Source organism: Ciona intestinalis, unplaced genomic scaffold (assembly GCF_000224145.3).
Source record: "Ciona intestinalis unplaced genomic scaffold, KH HT000120.2, whole genome shotgun sequence".
NCBI classification, from domain to species: domain Eukaryota; kingdom Metazoa; phylum Chordata; class Ascidiacea; order Phlebobranchia; family Cionidae; genus Ciona; species Ciona intestinalis.
In genome coordinates this window covers 84,383-102,305 of record NW_004190442.2, presented here as the reverse complement: position 1 = coordinate 102,305, position 17,923 = coordinate 84,383, and the positions used below count along the sequence as shown (strand labels likewise).

Below are 17,923 nucleotides of genomic sequence, written 5' to 3'. Positions count from 1 at the left end.
CTCTGTGGCCTCCGTAATGGCGGACACGAGCGCCGGTTCCTAACTTGGTCTATACTAACTTTGGTCGTTATAACACGGGTGTTCTGTTTCATACACTCATGCCCGCTTACAAGTTACCACGTATGTAACTTATTTATCCTCGCATGGCAGGGCAACGATAGTCGTTATAACACGGGTGTTCTGTTTCATACACCTCATGCCCGCTTACAAGTTACCACGTATGTAACTTTGTGGGTGATTGAATTTCTGTATGGCTGATAGTTTAAATAACCCATTAGCGACCACTGGGTTGGAGAAATTGCCGTTAAGTGTCTTGCTCAAGGACACATACGGCCACAATGATAGCAGCGACGAGCCTTAAACCCATTACCTCTGGGTTGGAGGCAGGCGCGCTAACCAACTGTGCAACTACGGCGGTTTATTTGCTCTTGTAATCGCTTATTAGTTTAGAAACGTGGGAATACAACACGTGTGTATGAATGTGTTGTAGAAGTGAAGTTACATTCATAACATAATTATTATTATCTCTTTGAATACGATAGCGAAGATCCGATTAATTAATACACCAAGAAGAGCACAAAAACGACAGTCGTTATACACTGATATAAACCACTAAAGTGAAAGTGTCGAATAAAAGCTGCTAAACCTACAGTACAGTATAAGTTAATTCATATTGAGTCAGTTATGTCGCTTGAAGTTTTCGTCTCTACGTTTGGGTTGGTAGTCACATCAGAATTAGGAGACAAAAGTTTCCTGATCGCTGCAGCCGCTTCTATGCGATATCAAAGCAAGATAACGGTGTTGTTGGCTTCGTTTGTTGCGTTGATATTTATGTCCTTACAAGCAGGCGAGTGATATGTATTGTGTCGTCATAGTTTATGTTTTGGTAGCAGTTCTAGCTCCAACTGCCCCGTGGCGAGTATCAACTTTCATGAGATTGCATTTGAATTAAATGTACGCATATAACTTGTTTATCTTTGTATGGTGGGGCAACGACAGTCGTACACACCGTGCTCAGATATAGTAGGGTGAGGAAAGATGAGACACCTTTCAATTCCATTTTCTTGTCCCATTTGGTAGTAAACAAAGAGCATTCAAAGAATTATAAAACCGTTTTCTGACGACTCCTTAAACCGTTTTTAAATGTTTTTTTTTTAATGGTCAGGATATCTGGGTATTATGTGCTAATGGTGTCCCATCTTCCCCTACTATATGTTTTAACACCGAGCCCATATAGCAGTTCGTGTTTAAATATGCTACATATCGGCAAGGTCAATAACATATAACGAAAGGAGAAAATATACAAATGAAAATTAAGTCTCGACTTGTGGCGCCTTTTGCCTCATAAAACATCTATGAAAATAACAATAAAACTTTCATTCGCAGTCGTAATCGCCCATTTAACTGTTACGTTCACACGATTCGGGAAAACGGTTTTCATCAAATACATTGTTCAAATTATCCTTGGTATATTTGGCTTTGGGTTGTTACGAGATGCATGGTTAACTACGGCTTGCGATACTGAACAATGTGACCAGGTGAATATTCACATGCGTGTATTAATTATGGTCTATGGAGAAAGATTCAAGCGCCTAATTCACATATTTTCTAACGATGTTTTTAACAATTAACAACGATCTTTTAGAGATGATGTATTTCTGGAGGCACTTTTTACTTATTGCTAAATGGGACAAGAAAAAGGAATGAAAACATGTCCCTTCTTGCCCCACCACACAATACGTTAACTTATTATTTTATTTTAGGGGGAAATTGAAGTTAAAAGCGAAAAAAGCGAAAATGGGAACTTTTGTGTTACTGCATTTTGGAAGGTTGTATAATCTGCTTTATATTTGCATTGAATGAATGTAACCTATTTATCCTCGCATGGCGGGGCAACGACAGTTTTTATAACACGGGTGTTATGTTTCATACACCTCGTTCCCGCTTACGAGTTACCATGTATGTAACTTTGTGGGTAATATTATGATTGACTGGTTTCAATCTATAGCCCATGATTAGAAAAACGCTTACGTTTTTGCCTTATATAGTAGGGTGGGGGGAGATGGGACACCTTTACACATAATATCCAAATATCCTGATCGTGTTTAAACAATTAAAAGCGGTTTATGGGAGTCGTAACGCTATGTTTTTTAATTCTTTGAATGGTCTTCGTTTACTACTAAATGGGATGACGAAGTATATTGAAAAGGTGTCCCATCTTCCCCCGTCTTTATATATGTTGTACAATACATGTTTAAACTCGTGTTACAAATCCCAGATCTTCATGCTGACTTGTGTAGCAGAGATGGGCGATCGCTCACAAGTAACAACGTTTCTTTTGTCCACCTGCAAAGACAACGCTAGTTTACTCATTGGCGCCGCGTGTGGCTACTTAATCTCGACTTTGCTTGCCGTTTACGGTGCTAGTGAGCTTACAAAACGATTACCTACGAAAGCAGGTATGCTGGAGTAGAAAATGAATGTATCTTTTCGCATGGCTATAGAAAACGAGTCGCTATAACACGGGTGTTCTGTTTCATACACCTTGTGCCCGCTTATAAGTTACCACGTATGTAACTTATTTATCCTCACGTGGTGGGGAAACGTGAGACATTGTTTTAACAACTATTGCATTACAGCGACCCTGCTTGGTGGAATCATCCTGTTATCGACATCAATATCAAATCTCATAACGTTGGAGAAATATTAATCTTACATGTAAGCCGGCGGTTTTATCATAGTATACTAAAGCGTAATATGGTTCTGTTCTGTGTGCTTGGGGTCACGAGGACTCCAGATTGACGGTATTTGACCCCTTACCCCAAACACCCAGGGATTTCTGAAGCCAGTTTACGACGCGGTCCGGTCAAGCAGGCTGGCCATATTAAACTAAACAATGTTTGTTTACTTTCATATTTTAATACATATTGTCCCTCGCATGTGTTTTTATATGCAAATTATTAAGTCAGCTGTACGTTAAATCACAAATAAATAAATACTCCCCAACTTTGCACTGTTACACAGGTGGTAACTCGTAAGCGGGCACGAATTGTATGGAACAGAACACCCGTGTTATAACGACTATAGTTGCCCCGCCATGCGAGGATAAATAAGTTACATTCATTGATTCATTTAAGCGCAACCGTTGAGTAATAATGATCACCTGATACTCATGCATACGTTGTCTCGTGTTTCCCGGAAATATTGTGGGTGGTTTGGAATACAGTGCGCTTATACGTCAGGTTATAACAACAACATATAGGTTGTGTATCCGCACACACAGGTTTAAACAGCGCAGAGTTGTGCAAATGTAAAGATAGGTTACAAGTAGAATTATAATTGGAAAGAAAACTTTTTAAAGGAATAGTGTTTATTTTGTTGATAATGGCAAATGTACTACTGACTATTTTACTTATATTAAGCTGTGTGTTCAGTTTTCCGAGTGGGGGGAATGCGCAAAGTAATCTGACTGACGGTAAGCATTATATATTGTACTATTGGGTAAGATGAATACCGTTAGCGCATAATAAAATTTCGTCATCGTGTTTTTAACAAATAACAAAACTGTATTAGAATCGCGGGCTACGGTTACATAAAGTTTTGGAAAATCGACTCGTGAGCGTTGTCATAATTGTAGTATTAGCTTGTTGCAGCTATAGTATACACACTGCCAGCCTCGGAAGCAATCACGCATAGTTTGAAATATAATATTAACAACCACAATTTAGCCGTAATATTTTGCCTTTAATTACTTTTTGTCGCGGAAAGTTCTTTATATTATAGGAATACGGGTCTATTAATATCTTTCTTATCATTGATGTATTACTGGTGGTTTAGTCCCGTGTATTTAGGCGGAAGTAGCTGTTTTATTTTTGACACAAGTTATCACTCCACAAGTCTACGTTATGTAAATTTTTACTGCTCAACCCCTTTGGCGACCATAGAAATTAGATATCTATGTTCATTGTTGTCGCATAATGCATATGATTGTGGCGATTTGGCGCCAAATAAATTGAATGAATGTAACTTGCTTCATCCTCACATGGCGGGGAAACAGCAGTCCTTATTACACGGATGTTTGTTTCATACACCTCATGCCCACTTACGAGTTACCACGCATGTACTTTATTCTTTTTTTTATCCTTACATGGCGGGGCAACAACAGTCTTCTCTTACACGTTAATAAGTTACCATGTATGTAACTTTGTGGGTGATTGTATTTACTGTATGATTGAGAACTTTTCTTATGTTTTTAAAAAGCTGAGATCGGTAAACAGTGTTCCTCTGCACAACTATCATGCAAACAATGCATTACAACAAACCCCAGGTGTACGTGGTGCAACGACAACAGGGTACCGACAGCTATTCGCAAGAACTGCAAACTAGACAGGTATATGTTAATAACTTGTAACAGAAACAGTAGCCTAATATTTCGGATAAACAAAAATGTTATTTTAGTTTATTTAAAATTATAAATGTTGTCTCTAACAATACATGGTGCAACGGCCACGCTTTATAACTAACGCCATTTCCCACACCTTTTCCCATAGCTTGTTTTAACGATTTTAGCTTTTGAGGTTTGTGATTTCCTTCTGTTTGTTGTAATAATAATATGATCTTCGCTATCGTTTTTTAAGAGATAACTATTAACTATGTTAAGTATGCGAGATTTGTTTAACATTTTTCCCTAACTTTTTCCCCTCAGAGAGAACAACCAGACATGCAGCGTCGGTGTCAACTCCCCACAAACATTAATTAACAAAACTATTAATGAAGAATTCACAGCAGAAAACAAGACAAATGTGACGCATCCAATACAACTGAGACCACAGGAAATATCATTGAAACTGAGAATAGGTTTGTCATGTTTCATTTTTTTCAAAAGGGTTTGAATTGTTTATTTATTGTGTGTTTTAATAACTTTCACTTTGCTGTTGATTTCCTTTTTTTGGTTGTTTTAAATAATATGATTTTCGCTATTGTTGTCGAATAGATAAACAATAATTATGTTTTATACCTTGCAAGATATAGTTTCCCCATTGGTTAGGTGCTCGCCTTTAACCAGTATGTTCTCATATAATTATCTGTATCCAATGTTCAATATTATGTTTCCTCAACCACCAGGCCAACCAACCAAAGTTAACATCACGTTTCATAAACTTATTGACTTCCCACTTGATTTGTATTACGTCATGGACCTTTCATTATCGATGCGCGACGACCTCGCCCAACTTAAGGTAGGCTATCAAGTATCAACATTATTAATTTATATAGGGGCTGTTGATAGTTAATTAATGTATAAATGTAAATTAATTAATAAATAAGGACTTTGTGTAAAATTAGTGAAATCTTGGCGGCCCCTGAAGTTTGCTACGTGACCCCAGTTTAAGAAGCCCGGTTCAAGAACAAGTAGAATGTCCGTTAATGTTAACGACATGCCAAACTTAAACAAATGAAGTTTTGCTGTTTTGTGTATCACATCTTATCACATCTGTTTATTACTAAAGTGCTGCAACCTGCAACAAAATGTAACTTTTGATGACACTGGTGTGCCGAGGTACATAATTCAGAGGACCAACATTAAATTGCACCTAGTATGTTTCTATAGTTCATTAGTTTACGATAATATGTATATTGCATTGCATTAGTGTATATTTGTATAGAGAATATTTACTTAATTAAGCAATGTTTGAACTCAGATTCTTGGTAGTTCTTTAATTGATGTTCTTCGTAATGTTACCGTCAATACACGACTTGGGTTTGGAACTTTCGTTGATAAAGTCATTGCTCCATTTGCTTCGGATAACAAATACATGTGAGTATTTACCTTTGTACGGAACAATAACAGTCTGCTCATAACCTAGAGGCCAAGTTCAAAGCTCGATGCTGCTACCATTCTGGGCATTTCTGAAAACTAACGACTGTCATTGCCCCGCCATGCAAAGATAAAGAAGTTAAAGTTACATACGTGGTAACTTGTAAGCGGGCACGAGGTGTATGAAACAAAACACCCGTGTTATAACGACTGCGTTTACCTGCCATACGAGGATAAATAAGCTACATTCATCCACACAGAGTTAAGGACGCTTGTGATTCAGTGAGCACAACATGTGTTGAACCCTTTGGTTTCCACCACCAACTCAAGATGTCATCAGACACCACCAAGTTCAAACAAGCTGTTGAAGAAACCATCATCTCCACCAATATAGATGAACCTGAAGGTGGTTTTGATGCGTTGATGCAAATAGCTGTGTGCCAGGTGGACATCTTGCTTATTGTTGTGTTTTTGTGCAACAACTACTCATATATTAATATGCGCTGAACCTGCAATTTCCTACACTGCATTAATTAGTAAACATTACAACCAAAAATTTATATTGTTTTTGCAGGAACTATCCCTGTCTTCCCTGTGTTTTAAAAACTTGGCTTCTATGGTTTTAACTGGCACTCTTTCCCACCTTTTATCCATAGCGTGTTTTAACGACTGTCGAATTGATTTTCTTCCTCTCTTTGTTTTTAAATCTAATAATTCAGCGTGCTTTGCAACCACTTATGCATATATACTAACTTAAAATTCTTTAAAAGGATATTATTGGTTGGAGGAAAGAATCATTAAAAGTCGTTTTGTTCACGTCGGATGACTCGCCACATATTGCGTTGGATGGGAAATTAGTTCAAATTTTGAAACCAAATGATATGAAATGTCACATGGACTTAATAAAGGTTAGTACACACACAATGTTAAGTTATAGAACAACAAATTAAATGCAAAAACACCCCTCTGTTTACTGTTTAGGTTGTTTTAGTATCTAACACTGTACACTACATTATATGAGTCGTGTTTTTAAGCAAACTTTTCTTCCAATTCCAACTTGATTTGTTTAAATTGACTCAACATGAGTTAACTTATACTGTATTGTAAGTTTAACAGCCAAGCTTTAATTGGCACTTTTATTCAAATAGTTTTTACCCGTATAGGGTGTTTTTATTTGTCGTTTTCTGCTAATTCCCTTCTTTTCGTTGTTTAAATTGCTATGATCTTTGTTACTGTATTCGAAAGAATAAACACAAATTTATGTAAATAAATGGTAACTAATTTTATGTTTTATTCCCCATTCCCCAGTCCTCTGACCCCAATAAGCAGATATGGGAATATACAGAAAGCAAAACACAGGATTACCCATCACTTGGCCAACTTAAACATGTACTTGAACAAAATAAAGTTCAAACTATATTCGCCGTCACACAGAACATGAGGTCGATGTACGAGGTATTTATGTTAAACTTTATGTGGTAGTTTTGTGATTGAATAAGAGACTGACGGTGCCATTAAGGACAAATATATCTTTAAATCAACAATTGGTTGGACTTGATTTTTGTCTGTTACGTCAAGTTGCGAAGTTTAATCTTTCAACTGTTTTTTGATTACCTCTACCTAATTTAACAATTGAAAAACAATATCCTTAATATTATATTTTAATCTGGTTTTAACTGTTGAGTTCGACTACTTTTTATTTATTCTGTTCGTTCATTGTATAATATGATATTTGTTATGGTTTTATGTTATGATGTGTATGTTGACACTTCAACATTTCGTTGCAGGATATTCACTCTCTACTTCCCAACGCGCACATTGCAACGTTGAACACAGATTCGAGCAACATTCAAGACATTATATCAAGCTCGTATGATGTAAGTTGTTTGTTATGAATGTTTCAATGTTATTTTTTATTTTACTTTTATACTCATTACATCCTATGGGCTGTCGTGTTTGTATTAAAAGCGTCCAGAAAATCCGTATTTTATGATTATTTATATAAGTAGTGTTGGGAAAGACGGGACACCCTTTCATTCTATTTTCTTATCTCATTTGGTAGTAAACAAAGAACATTCAAAGAATTACAAAACTGTATCCTCACGACTCACATGGGCCGTTTGTTAATTGTTTAAACACGATCATGATATTTGGATATTATGTGCTAAAGGTGTCCCATCTCCCCCCCCCCTACTATTTATGATGTTCTTGCAGAAAATTCGAAGTCGTTTTGCTTTCAATAAACCGACTGCAGTTAAAGGTTTGGACATCAAACACCGAGTGTTGTGCCATGGAACGGATACTTGGTCAACCAGTTTGTTGTGTGAGAATACTAAGCAAGGACAAGAGGTTGGTGTTAAAACATTTGGTTATTTTTACATTGAATAAATGAATGAATGTAACTTCTTTATTCTCGCATGACGGGGCAAGGACAAAATACTTGTGTTATAACGGCTGTCCTTGCTCCACCATGCGAGGATAAATAAGTTACATATGTGGTAACTTGTAAGCGAGCAAGAGGTGTATGAAACAGAACACCTGTGTTATAACGACTGTCGTTGCTCCGCCATGCGAGGATAAATAAGTTACATACGTGGTAACTTGTAAGCGGGCACGAGGTGTATGAAACAGAACACCCGTGTTATAACGACTGTCGTTGCCCCGCCATGCGAGGATAAATAAGTTACATACGTGGTAACTTGTAAGCGGGCACGAGGTGTATGAAACAGAACACCCGTGTTATAAGACTGTGGTTGCCCCGCTATGCGAGGATAAATAAGTCACATACATTTAGCAATCACTGGGTTGTACTAATTATTTTTCTTGCGTTTAAAAAAAGCTTTTATTAAAGCATTGATGATGCCGTATCATTTATTGCAGGTTATAATAGAACTGGAAATCACTGCAAATGAATGTCCATCAAGTGGGAGCCAGACGGATGTAATTAAAGTGACTTCCGATCAGATTAGTGACGTGGTCACCATTAAAGTGGGTGGGTACAACATTATGTAACTTGTTTATCCTCGCGTGGTGGGCAACCACAGCCGTTATAGCACGGGTGTTCTGTTTTATACACCTCGTGCCTGCTTACAAGTTACCACGTATGTAACTTATTCTGATTAGAAATTTACCTTATCTTTATTTAATCTCATTGTATACTCCTTATATTACAGACTACCATTGTAAATGTAGTTGCGAGGATGAAATAGCTTCGAACAATCGATCTCTATGCAGCTTCAATGGAGATTTCTTGGTGAGAACTTGAATAAACAATTAATATAAATAATAAAATATCGGGTTCCGTGGCAAAGTGGTTAGCCCGCCTTCCCCTCAGAGGTAATCGGTTCAAGGCTCGTCGCTGCTACCATTGTGAGTGTATGTGTCCTTGGGCAAAGACGCTTAACAACTATTGCTTTAACCCAGCGTTGACTAATGGGTTTTCTTAAGACAACACTAGTGTAATAACTTTAATGATAACTACCAATATTATGATACAGTGTGGAATGTGCAACTGTGACAGTGGTCACACAGGATCGTATTGTCAGTGTGAAGCAACAACAACTATTAATATGAACGTGAACTGCACTGACCCTAAATCACCAAACGGGATGTGCAAGTAGAAACATTTGATTTGTGGATTCTTTTCACATCTTTTCTGTATTACTGCATACATAATTAATCCATAGTGTTTTTCACTTGAAAATTATTAGATGTTATTTTAAAACAATAAACGTAAAAAATAATGGTATTTCATAATATAAATTCAAAAATTTGTTTTTTTATAAGCAGTAAATTTAAAATTTGATATTTTTTATAACCAATAAATTAAAGAAAATGAAAATATTATAAACAATAAATTGAGTTATTTTCGACAGTAACAATGGTATGTGCGACTGTGGAGAATGCATATGCAGCCCGTCGTACAACGGAACATTTTGTGAATGCAGTTCTACTGGTTGTCCTTCTGCAAGTGGAAGCATGTGTGGTGGTAAGCTATGTATTGATGATGGTCACTTGGTTATCCTCGCATGGCGGGGCAACGACAGTCGTTATAACACGGATGTTCTGTTTCATACACCTCGCGCATGCTTACGAGTTACCATGTATGTTACTTATTTATCCTCGCATGGCGGATAACAACAGTCGTTATAACACGGGTGTTCTGTTTCATACACCTCGTGCCCGCTTACAAGTTACCATGTATGTAACTTGTTTATCCTCGCATAGTGAGGCAACAACAGTCGCTATAACATTGGTGTTCTGTTTCATACACCTTGTGTCCACTTACAAGTTACCATGTATGTAACTTGTTTATCTGTTCTATTGACCTCATGTGATTGTTTTTATGTATGGCTGATAATTTGGACAACGCATTAGTGACCACTGGGTTGGAGCAATTGTCATTAAGTGTCTTGCCCAAGGATACATACACCCACAATAGTAGCAGCCACCAGCCTTGAACCCAATACCTCTGGGTTGGAGGCAGGTGTGCTAACCAACTGTGCCATGGCGCCAGAACCAGTCTGGATTCTGTGATTAATTAGACTTCACGATTATCATATTTCCAGGTTCTGATAAAGGAAGATGTGAGAATTGCTACGGCAACAAGCAGTGTGTTTGTAACACCAACGATGGATGGTATCTTGACCAATCAGGAGAGTGCACATGTAATAATCGTTCATGCATGGCAGCGGGGAGTAACGTGACATGTTCGGGTCATGGCACATGCGACTGTTCTACTTGTACCTGCTCCGAAAACATAGTAATTCATAATTAGGTTATCATATATGTAATTTGCAAGCAGGCACGAGGTGTATGAAACAGAATACCTGTGTTATAACGCCTGTCTTTGCCCCGCCATGCGAGGATAAATAAGTTACATACATGGTAACTTGTAAGCGGGCACGAGGGGTGGTTTTCAGACTGAGGACAAATAAGTTACTTATACACTAGGAAAACCTTATCTACCAAATACATCACTTATTTATTGCTTTCCCAGTTATACTGGGAAGGAAATCATTGCAACCGATGCATTCACCCCGCTTGTAACCTACTTAACATAAACGCAACATGTGATGATGAACAACTACAAGCGTGCGCAAAGTGTATTTGTTACAAGGTTGGTATATTTATACGATGTGCTGCGAGTGCATGCTAAGGTTGTACTGGATTATGCAAAAACTGTGGAAAAGAAGCTTTGGGAATATAATAATTGCTTAATATAAAAAAGATCAAACTTCTTAACCTGCCAACACCTTTTTTTATTATTTATTAGTAATACCAAATATTCATTTTACTTAAATACATGCCCTGAATGTTATGGTCTATCTGTGGAGATTTTTTACAGTGGCGTACCCAAGGATGGATAATACTTGAGATGTCTTGCTAAATCTTTATTGCCCACTAAGTTAAGTTACTTTTATAGTAAGTATTTTTAATATATGTTTGCATTATTCATACAGGCTGAATCAGATTGTAAGGAAGTTTGTCTGGATAAAGATATCCGAACACGCGTGTTGTCTTCTGTTGCGCAATGTGACAAATGTAAAGAATCTTATACAGACGCGTGCAAACATTGTTTAAATGATGAGTAAGTTTTAATGGGCAAGACACTGGTTATTGTATTTGGTTGGAAGATTGACGATGCCTTTTATGCGATATATATAACAGTATAGAACTTGTTGGTCATATATTTCATAGCATCGGGTTCAAAGCTTGACGCTGCTACCATTGAATTTGTGCGCATACGTGTTCTTGAGTAAGATACTCAAAAGCAATTGCTCCAACCCAGTGGTCACTAATGGCTTGTTTAAATTGCAAGCTATACAGAAAATACAATTACCCACAAAATAAGTAGTAACTCATAAGCGGACACGAGGTGTATGAAACAGAACACCTTTTTACCCCTAAATTATGCCTTGGATTAAACAATCAAGTGATTTAACATTCCATTCTTCTAACAGTGATCGACACGACCCAGTACATTGTCGGGTGAGTGACGGCCAATGTTCGGTCACCTACAACATATTGTGGCATCCATCGCTTAAAACATATTATCTGCTCGTTAAATCAAGGAACTCAGATCTGGGTAAATATTTTTAACTACGAGAAAATTTAATAAAATATGTGATTATATTCAATCAAATATACATCTTAATTATAGTCCAAAGAATATATAAGGAATATATCTGGTTGCTTTTGTTGCAGATTGTGAATACCTGAACCCGTTGATCATAGCCTTGCCAACCATTGGAGGCGTGTTGTTGACCAGTATGATCGCGTTACTTGTGGCAAAAATATTGAAAACAAATTACGACAAACGGAAATGGGAGGAGTTTCAAGCGGAAGTCAAGAAAAGTAAATGGACAGAAGTGAGTGGGGTGTTGGGTTTTGATTGTTAGAGTTTGGTTTGTGCCACTGATAGGTTGCCATCAGCCATACAGAAAAAAAATTTCCCACAAAGGTACATTACGTGGTAACTTGTAAGCGAGCACAAGGTGTATGAAACAGAACACCCGTGTTATAACGACTGTCGTTGCCCCGCCATGCGAGGATAAATAAGTTACGTACGTGAACGTGGTAACTTCATAAAGCAAGCCACACTTAATTAAAATATATACCAAACAATAACTTTCTCTTTTTATCGTTAGGATACGGTAATATGATTCTAAAATATTCTTTGTTTTTTACCAAATGGGACGAGGAAAAGAATGAAAACGGGTCCCATCTTGCCCCACTGTACTATATTTTAAAGTATATTCTTTCAGCATCACTTAATTAATCTTGCAGTCGAACAACCCAATCCACCGTGAAGCGAAACAAACGTTCGTTAACCCGAGATTTATTGGAAACATCGATGATCTTTCCCCCAGCTCTACAAATACGTATGAAGAACTTGCAAAAGAAATGCAAATATAAACAACTGATATCAAATGTATACCCTAAGGTAATTCTGCAAAAACGTAAAATTAAAACAGCTTTAAAAGTGAACTTAATAGGATGTCACAAAGTAATATGAAGCTAATTGTCTAAATAATCCAAAGTGATGGAACACCCTTTACCTTTTTTTCTCGTCCCATTTGGGACGTTTATTTATAATGATTAAACTTTATCAAAAAGTTAGAACATTGAATTGTAATATGTTTTTAACTCAAAGCAAGTTTTAATAACTGTCTTTTTGTAATTATGTGTATTTTCCTAATCTTTACTGCATAAGTTTATTAAGACAAAACGTTATTATTGTGACATATTTTTTGTATTATCTTTGTAAAACACAGTATGTTTTGAACTTTCTTGATTATGTTGCTTTATTTTCCCCTTTTGGCCGTAATGTCTGCTTGTTTAATATTATTTTATTGTATATAGTAGTCTTGTTTAGTGTTTTTTTGACTAGTTATTTTTATGGGCTTACATGAATACTTAAAAGCTTGTTTCCAAATACTCAATAATATTCTAGATTTGTTTTAGGTAATTTATGTTCTTTGGATTAGTTACCACGTGTGTAAATTTGTGGGCGATTATTTTTTGTTTTTTTTATTTATAAACCATTGGGCCAGAGATATTTTTCTGCTGGTTCAAAGAATTATTTACATAACTATTTATTTTTAAAGAAACGCATTTACAATAACGCCGAAATAAAATATGTACAACAAATCTTTTTCAATGCAATTTAGTTTTGCGTAAGTTACGATGTGTGCTCGATGGTGGTGTCCGCCACTCCTCGTTGAAGTAACGATCCTCGTAATGTTCCCACTTGTTGGAGTCGTAACTCAACCTGATGTCGCTCAGGTCGCCGATCGAACATCTGTTGGGAGGATTGAATTAGAAACCATTTTAAATTGAATGCATTTAACTTATTTATCCTCGCATGGCGAGGCAACGACAGTCATTATAACACAGGTGTTCTGTTTCATACAACTTGTGCCAGCTTACAAGTTACCACGTATGTAACATATTTATCCTCGCATGGCGGGTCAACGACAGTCGTTATAACACAGGTGTTCTGTTTCATACAACTTGTGCCAGCTTACAAGTTACCACGTATGTAACATATTTATCCTCGCATGGCGGGGCAACGACAGTCGTTATAACACAGGTGTTCTGTTTCATACACCTCGTGCCTGCTTACAAGTTACCACGTATGTAACATATTTATCCTCGCATGGCGGGGCAACGACAGTCGTTATAACACAGGTGTTTTGTTTCATACACCTTGTGCCCGCTTACAAGTTACCACGTATGTAACTTTGTGAGCAATTATTTTTTGTATTGCTGACAGTTTTTAGACAACTCATTAGTAACCACTGGGTTGGAGCAATTGCCGTGCCCAAAGGACACATACGCCCACAATGGTAGCAGCATTGAATTCGTTGTTTTCAACGCAAACGTTTCTACGTTTTAAAATTAGCACGGAGCCAAGTGTTGTCACAATATGATGCGCTTATTGTTATTTTTACAAAATCGGAATTGTTATTCTGCAATGACGTGTTAGAACGCGTGGGGTAAGATTTTAAATTAACCCACATCGGCGCCTAAAATCTCACCAAAATAGAGGATTGCAAATTTATTAAAAAGCTCCACATGAGTTAAACCTGACAAGTTTCGGTTGTTTGTTATTAAATTGGTTCAACTGTCACAACACCAAAGGTTTCATCGATTTTTTCGATCTGCCTTCTATTGTGACGTCACATGCGCCACATTGCATTAAGCCCTTAAGTCGAACTGAAAAGCTTTGGTTGTCCCTTATTAGAGGACTTTATTTAAAAAGTCGGAAAAGCTGACTTTTTGTTTAAGCGAATCAATACCACATTGACAAGTTACGTTACATGTGAACTTGTGGGGTAAGATGGGTTACCGTTGCCCCACGTAATATCCCATGTTTCTTAATCGTGCTTTGAACAATTAACAACGCCCTTTTAGAGTCGTAAGGATATGGTTATATAATTCATTAAATATCCTATGTTTACTACCAAATGGGACGATAAATATGAATGAAATCACGTCCTATTTTCCCCAACTATCTACCTGTTTGTATACCATTATTAATATTTGTTTTTGTGCACCCTATATATTTAACCGGTACGTTGGTTATATTAAGCGCATTTTAGTAAACCATATTTAGATCGGAGGGAAATTCCTTCAACTCTTGTTTAGTTTGTGACGTCTCGCTTATAAAATCTGCTTTTCGCTCACCTTTAAAGGTAATTTTCAAAACGAATGTCCGCGTTTTTTTGAAACAAATATACAGCGGGTATCAGGGAGACCTAAGGAATATTTTGAGACCAAAATTTTTCATTGGTCACCAGCGGCAGCAGGAATATTTTTAGTTTCACCTTTTATCAGCAGTTTGTTGCAGTGTTTCCATCACTCGTTTCTCAAACGCTGGCGTCATCGCCCCCTCTCTACGCTTCAGTGAGCCGACCAATGAGGTGAGAGAAGCGGATCGAATTTTCAAAATCCGACAAATCTCGGGTCGGTTCCTTTCAACAGTGGAGGGCGTGAGACTTTGCGCTCGTTGTGCAGAATGGAGGAAGTTGGTGTACTTGACGTTATCCACTGACGCAATCTCCCACGGCGTGGCACCAGTCACACAATATATAGCAAGGATAGCCAGCGACCAATTGTCGGAGGCGGGGGATGCGATGTACCTTTGTAGCCAAAACATAAATCACTATTTTTTTCTGCAAAAACTATACAGAGAAACTTTTATGAATAAAACAAGGAAGAGAAAAGCATCAACAGCAAAACGACAGTCGTTAAAACACGCTATAGGTAAAAACCTACTTTTGTTAAAAATCTAAAAAAATACTTTTGACAAGTTGAAGTGTCTAAAAAAAGCGTAAATCCAATATGAAATAAACAAATATGAGTTGTAGTTAATTTAAACAAGAAAGATAGTTGCCAACTGAATGGCTATCATTAAAACACGCTATGGGTAAAAACTGCTTGAACAAGAATGTCAATTGAAAGCGATGTACCTTGTAGCGTTTACTAACTCTGGTGCAGTGAAAGCTTGTGAAAAGATTTCCGAGTTTAGTTCCCTTTTCATGTCGCCCACTGTATACTCATGAAACTCAGTCGGTGTGCAAGTGTTTCTACGTATTGAAGATGGCCTTCTTTTTAGGGGGGAGTTGTTGGGTGAAAGACAGACGCTGATGTCTTCCTATAACATAAGCATAACATGTCTAATTAAATATACAGTTAAGGTGATGCCTATGCAAACTAATTGTAAGTCTCCATATGTGATTACAAGCCCCAAACTCCAAATCCTTAAAAAAATATTATATATATTATAGCTATACACATTTTTATGCGTTTATTAAACATAGTAGGGTTGGGTAAGAACGTGTGATGGTGTTAGATGTAAATGCTAACGGCATTCCACCTACAAAGCAATTTTCACAGCAAATTATTCGGGGATTTTAAAAGAAAGCAATTTATTTTAAATTGAACTTTACCTCTTGGTCGATTCGATCCAGATTTATTGAAGGTCGTCGCTTACGTAGGAATGACGTAAAGTGACGTAAATGATGCCGCCATGACGTATGTTGGGAGCCATTCACGCTCCCTGGTTTGGAGTTCATTTTCACGCACGATCCGATATTGTGGGCTTTGCTGAAGTTACATAGCTTAATGTTGCATCGGCTTGTGCAAGACATGAGTATATTCTCGGGTCGCAAGTCACCGTGTATGATGTGGGTCGTGTCGTGGAGGTAGCTTATGACTTGGTGAAGCTGGAAGAATAAATGTAACTTGTATATGTGGGGCAATGTCCCACTTAATAGTAAACAAAGAATAATTACAGAATATAAGATGCCCATATATCCTCACCGAAAATATGTGGTAAGCGGGCACAATGTGTATAAAACAGAACACCCGTGTTATACCGCAATAACTTCCACAACTCACTTGCCGCATGATACACTTCGTAGCTTCATCTGGAAGTCCTATATCCTTCACCACAAGATGTCGCAAGTTACCCTCCATGACGTATTCCATGGCATACTGGTAGCACGTGGTAGATGATGGCAACACCCCCATAAACCTAACTATGGCAGGATGGGAAGATACACGCATATGGCATGTAATCTGTCGCTCAAAAGTCTCACGGTCTCGCATGGAAACTCTCTTGGCCGCCAGGTGTGTGCCCCGTTTCACATCTTGTACCAGCAATACCCCCGTGCCGTATCTTCCACGTGAAAGCTCCGTTATTGGGTGAAGGTGTTCGTAACCTTTGTACTCGTATGCTTTGGATTGAAACATCTTTATAATGCTGGGGTTAGCATCCACGCTTTATCTGACACTTTTGTTCAAGTAGATTTTACCCGCTGCGTGTTTCAACGACTGTCGTTTTGCTGCTAATCTTCGCTATCGTTTTCTTAAAGATAAATAACAAATTATGTTATCAGTTTTTCGAATCTCCTATCTTTATAAAAACTAGTAAATTTGTTATAATGCAGTATATACATAAAGACGTATACCATGCACTGCGTTGACTGTCCTTGTTATTTATCCGACTTGGAAAAATTTAAAATGTATTCAAATAACTTTAGTTTCATAATAATAATTATTTTCCGCGTCTGACTTTATATACTTATATTACTGATTATAATTAAAGCACTTAAACAATTCAACAATCCTATGAATATTTAATTCAACCCTATGGTATAAACACTTGAAAGTCATGTGTTCAAAAAGTTTTCTTGTTTAGTGTCTTAACACCCGGCACCTGACACCAACTCGTCTTTTAACAACGTGTAACAACCTTCTATACCGACCCTCACCTATATATACATGTAGATACAACTGCGTAACAATCCCCTTTTAACCGCCACACGCGTTTGCAAGCTGCTGACGTCATGTTTTGCGCACCCGAGGTAAAAAATCATTGAAAATCTAGTTTTTATCGAATTTGTCAAAATCACACCAATTTTCCGCCTACCTGCGCGCAAAGAAATCAAAGTAAAGAAATTGAATTAAAACCGAAGAGTTTGAACCTCGCGCGGCTTAATTACTCCGCGGGATTTTTTTCTTTATTTTCTCCTTTCAAGAACTCGTATCGATTGCGAAGTGAAATCAATACTCCAACAAACATCTCCTAGAAGAATT

The 17,923-nt window shown here is 37.3% G+C and overlaps 3 protein-coding genes across 4 annotated transcripts; 2 read left to right on the top strand and 1 right to left on the bottom strand.

Annotated features, from left to right (window-relative positions):
* The first annotated feature begins 1,220 nt into the window (after positions 1-1,220).
* Positions 1,221-3,015, top strand: LOC100177941 (GDT1-like protein 2, chloroplastic). Its single transcript, XM_026838841.1, has 4 exons — positions 1,221-1,538; positions 1,764-1,829; positions 2,279-2,459; positions 2,640-3,015. The coding sequence occupies exons 1-4, from the start codon at positions 1,356-1,358 to the stop codon at positions 2,708-2,710; spliced, it is 501 nt and encodes a 166-aa protein (XP_026694642.1). The 5' UTR covers positions 1,221-1,355; the 3' UTR covers positions 2,711-3,015.
* A 307-nt stretch (positions 3,016-3,322) lies between these two features.
* Positions 3,323-13,459, top strand: LOC100180292 (integrin beta-6). Of its 2 annotated transcripts, XM_018815952.2 has the most exons (20): positions 3,323-3,475; positions 4,261-4,390; positions 4,706-4,857; positions 5,125-5,237; positions 5,700-5,815; positions 6,076-6,259; positions 6,586-6,723; positions 7,124-7,270; positions 7,603-7,692; positions 8,030-8,164; positions 8,696-8,807; positions 8,989-9,068; positions 9,313-9,431; positions 9,691-9,803; positions 10,384-10,577; positions 10,815-10,934; positions 11,278-11,405; positions 11,779-11,903; positions 12,023-12,186; positions 12,605-13,459. In XM_018815952.2, exons 1-20 carry the CDS (start codon positions 3,385-3,387, stop codon positions 12,731-12,733), a joined length of 2,580 nt encoding a protein of 859 aa, XP_018671497.1. In that variant the 5' UTR covers positions 3,323-3,384; the 3' UTR covers positions 12,734-13,459. The 2 variants fall into 2 exon arrangements, with proteins under 2 accessions (XP_018671497.1, XP_026694648.1); XM_026838847.1 differs by lacking the exons at positions 3,323-3,475; positions 4,261-4,390 and adding an exon at positions 4,471-4,577.
* Positions 13,460-15,773: 2,314 nt separating this feature from the next.
* Positions 15,774-17,077, bottom strand: LOC108950361 (serine/threonine-protein kinase SBK1-like). Its single transcript, XM_026838840.1, has 3 exons — positions 16,724-17,077; positions 16,273-16,548; positions 15,774-15,977 (listed from the first exon to the last, which is right to left on the bottom strand). The coding sequence occupies exons 1-3, from the start codon at positions 17,075-17,077 to the stop codon at positions 15,774-15,776; spliced, it is 834 nt and encodes a 277-aa protein (XP_026694641.1).
* Positions 17,078-17,923: the final 846 nt, after the last annotated feature.